Genomic DNA, 13077 nt, shown 5'->3' with positions numbered 1-13077 from the left:
TATAAAAACCTGCAGAACTCTTAAAATCAGCTCTTTCAGCAGGATGAACTCATCAGAAATGATTTTGCAGAAACGAAATCGACAGAAAAACTCGACCAAGCAGCTTGTTGTGAAAGACTTTGTCCTGCAGATGATTTATTCCAGACTAAGTAGTTTAAATGTTCTGGAAGGAAAGAATCAGTTCAGATGTGCAGCCTGACCTGAAGCAGTGGTAACAGGCCCTCTGAGCTGCTTTGCTGGGAGGAAACATCTCAAACAGACAGTCTTTGGAGCAGAAGACGTCTGTGAAGCCTTTCTTCTGGTACGCCGTTTGTCCCTTCGACATGATCCTCTGACAGTGGGAGCAGTTCATCTTCACAGCCTGAAAACCAAACAGGAGAGCAAACATTTCATTCGTGTCGCGATTCAGTGCCTTCCTGCTCAGTTCAGACTTACTGCAGCAACAGTTAGCAAATAAATATTTAATTCCTAATTAAATATTTAGTTCAGAGCTAAATGTTTAGTTTGTTGCTTTGACATTTATAAATGTCTGAACATCATGGTGAACATTTCTATAACCAGATAAATAAATGTTTTACTTTCCTAAGGCTCCTCACTCCGCTCTGCACTGAAAGTTTTCATTTCTCACCTTTGTGTCTCTCTGTTTGTTGGTTTCCTCTGTGGATGTGGATCGACGCTCGTCTTCAGCCACCGGCTGATCTTTGACCGACTGATTCTCACTCAGAAGAAACCGTGAAACCCGGACAGGAAACTGCAACTTCTCCTACATAAAACAAAACAAAGATGGCTGCAAGGAAATGTAAAGTTGAAATGTTGCACTTTGATAGAAAGCATAAAATAAACTCACAATGTTCAGTTTGCGGATCAAAATCTTTATAACTTTCATGCTTTTCATTGCTGCCTCAAAGTTGCTGCGTTTCTCTTCTGTAAATGATGCAAAATGAAAACAAAATGAAACGTTAGAACTGAAACATGACAGGAACACTGGAGCAGATCCTACCTGTGCGAACAGGAGAAGATCCTCCACTTTCTGCTCCCATCCAGACGTCCTCTTCATCTTCACCGTCGTCATCATCTTCACCATTTGCCTCGTCGTTCTGACCCTTCGTCTCGACTTCTTCTGTTTTATCCTGAACTCCAGCGTTTGCTTCAGAGTCTCCATCAGCTTTATTTCCCTCTTTTCTGACATCGTCATCTTTTTCGTTCTTTTGTCCCATCGTGTCTTCAGAGGAGTCGTCCCTCCCAGTTTCACTCGTCTCATTTTCTTCAGTTTTATCCTGAGCGTTCGCCTCAGAGTCATCATCAGCCTTACTTCCTTCTTTTCTGACATTGTCATCATCATCATCGTCTATGTCAATATTAAAATCTACATTCATGTCTTCATCTTCATCGCTGAAATAAATCTGACTCTCGTTCTGTTTGTCAGGAGCTGCAGTGGTTTGATTATTGGTCTGAGTCTCGCTGCTCTGCTCCGGTTCTTTCTCCGCTTCATTTTTCTCACGAGTCGCTTCAGTCCGATCCGCCGCGTCTTCCTGCTTCTTTTTGACTCGACTGCTCTTGGAAGAACCTTCACCTTTCTTCTTTGTCGATGAGCGAGAACCACCTGAAAGAAAGAAACTTCAGCTATAAGAATAGGGGGATGCAACAATTCTGCAGTTTGGAGTGTTTGGAGCAAATCTGAGCTTAATTTGCTTTTGTGGTTGAAGTTCTGCACTTTTTCAGGGATAAGGAATGTGAAAAGTCTCCAAGGGAGTGTTTTTTGCACGAAAGCAAAAAGCTGCAAAACAAGGCTGGAGTTTAGTAAAGAGGGACGAACGTGGACTAAAAGTGAAGCTGCTGTTAATATCTGGGATTATCATCGTAAAACCAAAAGGTAAATCCTTCTGCGTTCCCCTGCAGGTTAAGGGCTTAACCACTTTCCTTCTAAATGAGTGCAGAGCATAAAACTGCTTACCAACATATAGGAGGTTGTTTAATGTGCAACAATAAGAGAAAGAAAAACCTGCAGTTGACCGTTGTGTTACCCACCGTTCCCCTGACGAGATGCTTCAGTGGCTCTCCTGCTGTTCTCTGTCACCGCCGGCAGCTCACCTGGAAGAAAAACATCAATGTTTTACCAAAACGCTCTCAAACTAAATTTAGAATTGCAGCTCAGTTCTGTAGCTGTAACCAAAGCAGCTACAAACTAACACTACCACCTTAAATCTACAGGTAAAAGGCTGGGTTTAATTTGACTTTTTCCCATTTGTAAATTAACCAAATTTAAAGATTGAAAACTTGTTATTCATTGAGTGCAACAAAACCCAAAGCCTAAGTTCAGAACCACCAGGTTTCCCAAGTAAAGTCACATCGAGAATAATCCCATAAATCCAAATATTTCAAGCATTTTCTGAAATTTTAAAAGTAAATAAACCCCAAATCAACTTTTTCTTTTAATGTTTTTTGCACTTAAACTGTACAAGGCTGCCATCTTTATATTACTATTCAAATTTTGACATTTTTTGTGTAAATTTGTTTAACTTTGCAATATTTGGCTTTAAACCATCTCAGTACTGCCCCTATCCCCACACTTGGCCCCGCCTCTTTGTGTCTCTAGGCTCCTCCTTAATTTGGGGGCGGGGCTTTGCTTTCACAGGGTCTAAGTTACACTTTAAGCCTCTTGAATCTCTCCAAGTTCATTTTTTGTGTTGTATTTTAGCAATAAGAATTTATTTATATTTAATAATCAAGTATTGGTTCATCTGGTTCTGAAGCTAGAGTAACTTTTATTTGACATTATCACCGCTGAGTAACCTGGACGTCTGTTGAAATCAAGCAAAAACTTCCTCTTCAATAAGCAAAGTGCATCATCTTTACTATCAGTCTACTTACATTGGTAGGTGGGAGGACACATACCTGGAATTTCAATTTCCTCCAAAGATTTTCCTTGGAATATGGCCGGACATTCGGCCTCCATAGCTGACAGCAGCACCAAGATTTTTGCAATGTCTCCAACTGCCTCCGGGTTCTGGTAGAACTCGCTCTCGGTTTGAACATCGCACCCCAGCAGTGTAGCTAACTGGCTGAGCTCCTCATTATTCAAGATGAGAATGCGGAAAATTCTTGCTGTGTGCATACGGAATGACGGAGACTTTAGGTTCTTCCCACCTTTGGCACCACACAAACCCACAAACATGGAGATGACCCGTTGCCACTTGTAGATGTTGATGGACAATTTCTCCGGCCATCCAAAGAGATAGGGGTTACCGTCGGGCACACCACATTGTTTTCTCTTCTCCGCCAGCAAGGTGATTGCAGAGAGCAGCTCTGGGGTCAGAATGAGAACTACATTTTGGTTCTTTTGGTTAACAATGTTGATCTTAATGAGCCGCTTGGAGAGAACTGTGTCAAGCAGCGGCTGCTTGGTGTCAGCATTTTCCTGAGGCCGAGATTCTCTCCACTGCAGGAATGACTCCAGGGTCACATACAACATCTCAGTAAAATTTCTGCTTAGTATGCCCACATATGCAAAGACCCCTTTGAGGAGGGCCATGTAGACTGGTGGGCTTTGAAACTTGGTCAGAATTGAGACTGCAGAGCTCACCGAATTGTGGATGTACTTAAACAGCAGCTGAACGTCCTGGATAAAGGGTAAAGTTGGTGCTCCCTGTACTCCCTGTCGAATTGGTACATTTGAAGCCCATTCCTTCTCACACAGCTTCAGGAACTCCTTTGCCTCCTCTATTGTCTCGTTATCTGCTTTGTTGCTCAGAGCTACTGCATATTTTATATCAGCCACTTTCTTAAGTGAGTATCTGATTTCTTTTGAAAGTGGCTTGGCGTTGATGTTTTTCCTCATGGTTGAGACTTTCCTCGCTGCTTCAATTACGACATTGAAGTTTTGGGGGTTTAAAGCCTCCTCAATGCTCATTATAGACTTTTCTTTCAAGGTTGCGAGCAGTTTTCCCATTTGCCTCAGTTTCCGACTGATTTCAGAGTCTTTGTTCTTGCCATCCTTCATGTAGTACAAACAGCAAGCCAGCCGCAAAAGGTAAGGATCCTTCAAAACTAAGGAGGTAGCTTCATCTTCTTTCAGTTTTTCTAGAATCTTCCTCACACCCGACGATCTGTTTTCAGGTTCTGTTAGCCCAGAAGCAATTAATGCTAAGATCCCTGACTTGCGTTCTAGAGGGGCTGAAATCCTCAAAGGACATTTCTGAAGATGCCTCCATAAAGTCTTCCGATTAAACAAGAGCTTACAGTAGATGCAGGTAGCTGTGTTTTTGATAGAGGATGTGTTTGTTCTTCGCCTCACTTTAAGTTTTCCTTTTCGAGTTCTCAGCACCTCCTGGTTGTGGTTGTAGTTCCCTCTGTTCCGCAGCTTTTGAAGCAGTTTCTTTCTCTCCTTACTGTTGAGATGCATCCTAAATGCCTCAGCAATCTCAGGCTCTTCCGCTCTGTGGGTCAAGAGGTGGCGGGAGATTTTTGACTGAGGTCGTCCACAAACGTAACAGTAGTTCTTCCCAGTCAAGGAAGTAGCTTTGGTCGGCATGTCGGAGTCCCAGTTGTCAGAGCTGGAGTGAGACCCGTCTCCCTCTACAGGGAATGACGCCCCGTCAGGCAGTTCAGACTCTGAGAAACTGTTGTCGCTGTCTGGTTGTTCATTGCAGACGTATTCATCTCCGGAGGATTCAGCAGAGCTGAAGGATTCTGCTGCAGAGTCCTCAAGCTGGAATGAATTTTGAAAAGGAAATTTACATCCTAAAATATTGTTGGATGTGTTTTTCCAACAAATTCATGTTTTAAATGTGAAGAAAGAATCAGTTACAGAGTCATGGGAAAATTATCAGTGACAAGCTAATGCATCCTAGGTGCAGAAAAGATGATTCTTTCTCCCAGCATCTGTTAAAACTTCATAACCATGAGATTTTCATATTTATTGCAAGTACTCTGTTGCTGTTCTTTTGCATAAATATTCATCTATGTCTTGTACAAAACTTACTTTATTATCAGTGGGGAAAGCTGGATCCTTTTCCAAGTCTTTTTCAGGAATATTTACATCCTCGCTAGTATCCTGTCAAAACACAGATGGCCGAAAAACACAAAGTAATTTAACAAGATGACTGATGAACCGGAAGATGTACAGAAATGAGAACCGTATGTGTCACTGTAAAATGCGAATCTACCTCTGGGCGCCACGAGTACGAAGACCTCCGGTAGTCGAAGGTTATCTCCTCACCAGCTGATATTTTTTTCAGTGCAAACAGGCACAGGTGTGGTTTCTCCTCATAGGTAATCTTCACTACATTGCAGTTTGGATCAAGGTGGTCATCGTTTACGAGCCGACCCAAACTCCCATCATCAGCTGAAGCATCGACACTAAGAAACAGTTAAACCAACAGGATTAGTTTCAGTTTGTCACTTTGTCAACAACTTCTAATCTTATTCTAAATTTTCCGTTCTTGTATAATTGGGCTGTGGAATATTTTCCATTTCCTCTGATTTTCTGCTTAAATTCACAGAGCTCCAGCAGTAATGGAGTGAGAGCAGCCTGGACTGAAAAAGGGTGAAAGTTTGTAGTTCTTGTTCAGATCATCTCAAACCAGTGAGGTTTCCTAAGGCTCTCCAAATGTCAAAGGTTCTGTGGCAATTTTCAGTCACCTCTCTAAGTCATAATTTGACCATCAGTGAATAATAACCAAGATAACATGTGGGTCTTTTAAGATTTATTCTCATTATTTTCAGAGCTAATTTGCTCTTCTTGGTGTTTTATCACATTGAAAAAAAAGCCTAAAGCAGAAAACTCACCACCAGTTTGTTTCTTTCCATGAAAATTTAAACACATAATTGTTTAACAAATCTCCAGGTTGCTTCTCAGAGCTTTCTTGGCAAGCAGAGATCCTCCCCCGAAACTCAACAACAAAAGAAGATGGCTCAATGGATTCCTTGGTGAACACACCTCTACCTGGAGAAACAGACAAAGATTTTAACAGTGGTGGGCGCTGCTAACTAAAAAGTTAGTTGTGTTAACCCTAAAGAGCCAATAATAAAAATGTATTCTGCTAATGCTAATACTACAGAACTATAGCAACATGGTATTCAGCAAAAGCTAAATATTTGATGACATTCAGCAAATGTCAATGATGAGTTAAAACACAGTGTAACTGCTGCATAAACAGCCTTCATCCACTTCAAAATAAGAGCATAAATATAAACATTTAAATACTTTAAAAGTTCTTAACCGTAGATAAAACTTCAGCACAAATGTCAAACTTTATTCAACTGAAAGTTTACAAAACAGGCAAATAAATTAAAAAGTGTCAATTCAATATTTTTAGAAATTTCCAGAAAAAGTACTTTCAGGGAATGTAAGTGTGTTAAACCTTTTCAAAGTAATAAAAAACACTGCAGTGCTAAATGAAAGATTAGCTCAGCTATTTGTGCATTAGCAGAGGTGTGCCAAACCATTAATGAGATTTTAATAGGATTGTCTCATCAGGTGTAATTCAGATTTATCTTAAAGAATCTGGTTATTCTTCATGACAACAAACTTTTAGCAGAGTCTATGAACTTCTCCTGAAGGAAGGGTTTGTCTCTTTTAGCCTTTATGTGCTCCAAAGCGTCCTGAACAGCCGGAGTCAGCTGTCCATCGAGCTGCTCTGGAATATCTGCAAACATCAGCATGTTAGTCACATTAAAGTTTTGCTCCTGAAACGACTGTTAAGAACCTCAACACACTTTCAGATACATTTTCTTTTCTTCAGATATTATTCCATTATTCCTCAGTGATGTAATCATTGATAAGTAGTTCATGGAAGCTGTTGCTCATAATTGCTGCAATTTGCTCAATTATCTGAAACATGTCCCTGAACACAGTCAATTCATTTAAGTTACTGACTGATTTTGTTTTGTGACAGCTGTGATTAACCACAGCTTACTGAGATGTACCTAAAGTCAACAAAAGATAAAAATATATTTCGCTTGCTAAATATCAGTAAAGGAAAAATATTCTACCTTTTGTAATTTACACAACATATTTAGTAAACCACCCCACAACTCTCTTTGATGATTGTTTTGTGACACTGTTTTGGTTACCTTGAGAAATAAACACAGGAAGCAAATAAATCCAAGATGGCCGAATACAATGCAAATATTCATAAGTTAAGCTGATATAAACTTTAAAACATTGTTGCTTTGAATGACAGTTGTCCATATGTATAAATATTGTGAAAAATAACAATTGTCTCTTTGTGTTGTGTAACAGTGGTAACATGTTTTGCACATTTAAGTTCATTAGCTTGCAGTAAGCATGCATTAGGCGAATTTGCAATGTTACTTAGTTAATACCATGGCTTTATGATGGTTAAAGAGAAAGTCAGTGGTCATTCTTCTATAAATCAGAAGTCTGTTCAGAGTATAATTTTCTGGATGAATAGAAGATGAAAACTAGAAAATTCAGGCTGAGTACAGCATAAATACTAAAAATGTAAAGAATATTTTATAACATACCACACTGTTGACATGGAGAACCTGATTCTTCATTGTTCTTTTCAACATCTTCTCCACCACTGCTCTGCCCCTCATCTGACTCCAGCTCATCTTCAACAGAAAGCACATTTCACTACATGTTCTTCATTAGCAAGCTGACAGATGAGTGTCACAAAGGAAACTCACCATCGATTTCAAGCTCCCCCAGAGATTTTCCTTTGAATCTGTCCAGAGTTCCTTTCTCCATTGCCAGAAGGAGTTTAGAGATTTTAGCAAGTTCAACAGCTACCTCTGGGGACTGGTAGTATTCCTTGTTGGTGTGGATCTCAAGGCCAACTAGTTCATTGAGGTGTTCAAGCTTGTCGTTTTCCATCAGAATCTGGAATATTCTTGCCATGTGCTTGGAGAGATGGGCAGCCCTGAGATTCTCAGGGTTCTCCGCATGACACAGGCTTGAGAAAGACTTGATACAGTGAGATCCGTGGTAGTGGCTTGTGACAGACAAGTCTGGCTTTGCAAACAAGAAAGGATTGTCCTCATGGACACCACAGGCCAGCCTCTTGCTGATCAGCAAAGTTATGGTGCTAGTGAGTTCAGAGGTTAATAGAATGGTGACGTTCAGGCCGCTTTTGCTTAGAATATTTATCTTCATGAAGTGTTTGGACAACACCTTGGTGGAGTCACCCCTCTCCTTGAAAGACTTCAGTGTCATTTCTGAAACCTCAGTTGTACATTTGCTCAAAACCGAAATCTGTGTAAGAGTGACCCTGGAAAGTACATTGAAGACTTGAGGATCGTCAGATGTCTTCAAGCTTTCAGTGGCAGAAGCTGATAATCTTTCCAGATAGGAATGGAAAGCTTGTGCATCACGTGTGAAAGCTATTGCAGCTGGACGTCTAACTTTTTGTCCTCTCACTGATGAAAAGGAGGTGTCCAACACAAGTCCACCCCACTCTTTCTCACACATTTCTAGGAATATTTTAGCAGAACTCCTCATTGCTTCACTGGTATTTTCCCCATTAAGAATGATTTTGGCGATCCTCTTTAGTGAATTTCCCAAATTGAAAGCAAGTCCTTGCTTGCTGTAAATCTGCATTATGGGATCAAAACCCACAATGTTTCTCACTGAATTGACAATGCTCGAGAATTTCTTGGATTGTATTGCATCTTCAAAGCTTATTATTCTCTTTTTATTCAGATCCAACAACAGTGCCCCTATTTCCTTCAGCTTCTCTTGGACAGCCTGCTCCTTGCATGGATCATTTCTGTACTTTCTGCATAAACACTTTGCCAGCTGGATCAGAAGGTGATCATTTTGAATCACAAGTCCGACTTTGTCTTGTACCATCCCTGAAAGTATCTTCTTCACATCAGGAGGGACATTGTGCACTGATTCCAACTCCTCAGTGTCATTTATGACGCTATTATTTACAGAAAGTGCAGTTTTAATACAGTTGGATACATGATGACGCATTAATGATTGTGTCATCATGGCTTTACAATACGGACAGTACATAAAGCTTGTTGAACTCATGTTGCCAGACTTTGGTCGCCTTTTCACTTTCAATTCTCCTGTATTGCTCTTCAGCACTTCCTGATTGTGATCAAAATTTCCTCTGTTTCTTAATATGTTAAGCAGCCTTTTGCGTTCGGTTGAGTTTGGAGGAAATGAAAACGCCTCTGCTATTTTAGGCTCTTCCTTCGCATGCTTTTGGAGATGACGAGAAATTTTGTGCATGCCTTTTCTGCAAACAAAGCAGTGGTTTTTGGAAGTAAAAGATTTGTCTTTTGTGGGAGACATTTTCATGCGTTTTTGTTTGGATTTGCAGATTTCATTATCACTTTTGGACTTGTATTCATCAGGAGAGTCCTCCTCTGATGGCTCCATAAAACAGAAGGTAAGGTCCGGAGAAGATTCACAATCAGCTGAATGAGAAGTCGCTCGAACACTACGACGACTTGGTCCAGGTTGTTCATCATCATTGTCAAAAGATTCCTCACAGTAGGAAATTTGTGACTTCTTTGACTAGAACCACAGTAGAGATACATATGAATAATCTTTTGTCAGTGTTTCCATCTTTAAATTATAAATTTTTCCAATCTTTCACAATACGGACAGTACATAAAGCTTGTTGAATCTTTTCCAATTTCCAATTTTTTATTCTTCAGTCTTACTGAACTTCAATTTTAAAGTATAGATTTGAAACACATTTCTACAGCAAACAGATTTAAGATAAACATAGATTCATAGTTTTCAGAAAAACTATTTCAGACAAATAATATAATGAAAAACATTGTTTGAAACTTTCTAAATATATTCAATTTAAGCATTTAGGATGTTTATACAGATTTGGACGGGTATAAGACAAATATGCATAACAACACTAAAATTTGAACTGAAATGAAAAAAAAAATCAAGAAATTATGATATATTTTATTCTTCACAAACCCTTTTAGGCCGTGGTGTTGATGAGGAAGGACAGCCATCTCTCTTTAAAGAAGTCAACCCATAGTAAGATTTCTGCAAATGCAATGAGAAATATTATATATAAATGGTTATAAAAATAGAATTAACATTATTGCTTTTTGAGAGAGCATGATTATATAACAGTAATTTTCAACTTTCAAAAATTATACAACAAATAAAACATTGTTTTCTTCGCTGCAGTTTAAAACAGACATGAAAACAACACACAGCAATAAAAAAATTAAGTCAAAATTGTTTAAAGCAGATTTACCAACATTAAAGTCTTTCACAAGGAATTTAACATATCTATGTCAGATGCATAACAACAATAGTTTTTTATGTCTGTGCATTTACAGTTGCATAGCCTTAAAAATATATAAATGTACTTATGTCTGCTTCCTTACCCAATACTTAAAATCTGTTTTGGTTTCTAAATTTGCATGAACTTTACCCTCCTCTTTGTCAGCAGTACCTTTGGAAGGTATTTGGAACCTGTTTTTTCATTGCTTTAGTGAAAATAGGAAATTGCGAATCCCTTCGAACTTTTCTTTGAGTAACATTAATTTTAATCAGTAAAGAAATTTTCTAATACATTTGTTATCAAAGTGGAGATCAACTGAACATTGTTGGTCTTCTTAGGGACAGAGCTCCATTTATATTCCTTGTGAGAACATTAATAATAGACTTAAACTGAGACAAAGCTTGTCTTAACTAGACAAACCATAAAACATCTAGTTGATGCAATCAAAAAATAAAAAGCTAAGAAGATGCTTTAATTGTTATGAACCTACCTTTGAGCGCCACTCATAACTGGACTCTCCATAGTAGTATGTTATTTCCTCGCCTGGAGAGATTTCCTCAACTGCAAACAGGCACAAGTGTGGCTTCCCTTCATAAACAACCTTCCTCATTTCACAGTTTGGACTTATGTGATTATCATTCACAAGTCGGCCAAGTGTGTTGTCTTCTTTCGAAGCATCAATGCTGCCAGAGAATCACCATCATATCATAACTCTGTTCCTTCAGGACAATGATTTCCAATGTTTCAAATCAAATGGAAGTCAACTTACCACCATAGCTCTCCTTTCCATGAAAATTCAAAAACAAAACCATTCAAAGCATCGCCACCTCCCTCCTCAGATCTGATGCCTCTTGAGAATTTGTTCCCACGATATTCCACAACAAACATAGATGGCTTGATGGTTTTATTAGTGAACACACCTCTTCCTAGAAAATATATCATCAACTCAAGTCACAATGTGTTGATTTGGGCTTTTCGGAGTCCATAGTTTCAATAACTAATATCAGACCAAGATTCTTCATTTAATAAATAATATTACATATAAAATTAAAATTACATTAGATTAAGACAGAGAACATTTAATCAACTTACAGTCAGTGATTATTTGTTTGTATTTACAGTAAATAATGCTGTGGCCCAAGTTCAGAAGATTCTGTTGATATGGCTACAGACTGACCTAAACAATAAATAAGAAATGCACCTCCTACCTTTAAAAGAGTTAATGAACTTTTCCTTCAGGAAGGGTTTGTCTTTACAAGCAACAATGTGCTCCATGGCATCTTGCTCGGGGGTCTGTTTCCCTCTCTTCTCTTTCATGACTATTTAAAAATAAGATTTATGGGGTGTTTTAATGTTGGAACTGGAGAATTCTTAAAATTGTATTGAACGGTTTCATACAATCATATAACAGAATGGAAACAAACATATTGACATAAGTTTTTAAAGTTTATGTTTTGATGCTAGTGAGAAGTATTTAATAGTAGGTATTTTCCAATAATCTGTTTTAAATAAAATATTTCAGAATTATTTGTTTTGTTTTTGTTAAAGTCTGACTGTTTTCTTCATAATGCTTACTAAATTTTCAGCAGTGACAGGCCTAAATATGACTTTTGCAAGTTGGAGAATATGTGCTAGAAAAGAAATATATTCTACTGAAAAACACAGCAAATAAAAACTCTGGGTAATGTATATATTTAAAGTAGTTTGATCCAAGAAGAAGAAATGAAAGCAAATCAATTTTAATGTAAATAAATGACGTAATTTCCAATTGATAAGAGTAGGCAAATATAGTTGTAAGTGGTTGCATCACAAGGGGAACAACCGTGTTATCAATATTTACCTGACAGTGACCTAAAAAAGTGAGTAATGTTTGCACACAGTCTGTCTCAGGAAACACCAGAACACATTACTACAATTTAAAAGAGTTTTATATTAATCCCCCTAATATACACTGGGTGACTAACTAATGTAATGTTGTAAGTTATAGATTTTCATATCTTAAAAATAAGCACAACTACAGTATTTTAAAAGCTGAAAATCTGTGGCAATTTAAATCAATTAAAACCAATAAAATAAAAAACATAATTTAAAAAATGCTTTAAAAAAGCATTCTTCTTACTTTATTCATTACAATAATCAGACATGAATTCCCAAATTCCCAAATGTATTTTTTGCACATAAAGTCGTAACTTTTAACAGGCCACTAAAACATGCTAAATGAAAGAGTGCAATAAGTAAATATATTCCACCTAAGTGCAAGAGGGTACAGACAAAAGCTTCAAGTAAATAATGACCTCAAATAAAAGTTTTATTAGCAGTTGAATACTGATAGTTTAAACAGAAATAAAACCAGTGTGATTTTAGCAATGCTTCTCGACCTGGTCACCATGCTTACTGCTCTGAGTGCTGCTGCAGAAAGCTCTAGCACTACGTGTGGCTAACTTTGGGTTGCTCCCAAACCTGATTACTTAGCATGCTAATCACAACAAATTCAAACTAGTTTTTCTTCATAAATTATGTCCTCCATATCTTGCTTTGCCAAACGGCATTGGAGCAAGAAACGGAGGACATACGTTTCACAATGAGCAACACTTACCTTTGTTTTTGTGTCAGAATAGCTTTGTTTAGTGTACAGAAGCTATGGCTTTCATTTTTATTCTCGTTCCCGTCTTGAAAGACCACGTGACCGAAGTAAATACCGAAGTAAATAACTAAGTCACCGCGCACGCCGGAAAATTCGACCAATCATTGACTGTAGCGTCACTGGCTTAGTGTGACGTCAGTGATTGACACTTGAACGAGCGAATGAGATGCGAGGAGCGGCTGAGAACTGTGAAAAGCG

At 38.3% G+C, this 13077-nt stretch overlaps 1 protein-coding gene across 5 annotated transcripts in view; it reads right to left on the bottom strand.

Annotated features, from left to right (window-relative positions):
- Positions 1-12911, bottom strand: part of LOC129375847 (uncharacterized) — a 30502-nt gene extending 17591 nt beyond the window's left edge. For all 5 annotated transcript variants that reach the window (XM_055055186.1, XM_055055189.1, XM_055055187.1 and 2 more), the window contains exons 1-17: positions 12832-12911; positions 11444-11554; positions 11005-11161; positions 10726-10918; positions 9917-9988; positions 7654-9493; positions 7489-7578; positions 6531-6647; positions 5788-5944; positions 5166-5358; positions 4982-5053; positions 2896-4708; positions 2029-2091; positions 1001-1603; positions 848-924; positions 629-763; positions 201-361 (exon numbers count right to left, since the gene is read on the bottom strand). In XM_055055186.1, the coding sequence (XP_054911161.1) occupies positions 201-361; positions 629-763; positions 848-924; positions 1001-1603; positions 2029-2091; positions 2896-4708; positions 4982-5053; positions 5166-5358; positions 5788-5944; positions 6531-6647; positions 7489-7578; positions 7654-9493; positions 9917-9988; positions 10726-10918; positions 11005-11161; positions 11444-11552 (5852 nt within the window). In that variant the 5' untranslated portion in view covers positions 11553-11554; positions 12832-12911. The remainder of the gene's footprint in view (positions 1-200; positions 362-628; positions 764-847; positions 925-1000; positions 1604-2028; positions 2092-2895; positions 4709-4981; positions 5054-5165; positions 5359-5787; positions 5945-6530; positions 6648-7488; positions 7579-7653; positions 9494-9916; positions 9989-10725; positions 10919-11004; positions 11162-11443; positions 11555-12831) is intronic.
- Positions 12912-13077: the final 166 nt, after the last annotated feature.

This window comes from Poeciliopsis prolifica, unplaced genomic scaffold (genome assembly GCF_027474105.1).
Source record: "Poeciliopsis prolifica strain line A6 unplaced genomic scaffold, Auburn_PproV2 SCAFFOLD041, whole genome shotgun sequence".
NCBI classification, from domain to species: domain Eukaryota; kingdom Metazoa; phylum Chordata; class Actinopteri; order Cyprinodontiformes; family Poeciliidae; genus Poeciliopsis; species Poeciliopsis prolifica.
Note: the sequence above shows the minus strand (reverse complement) of the source record. Positions and strands in the feature narration are given on the sequence as shown.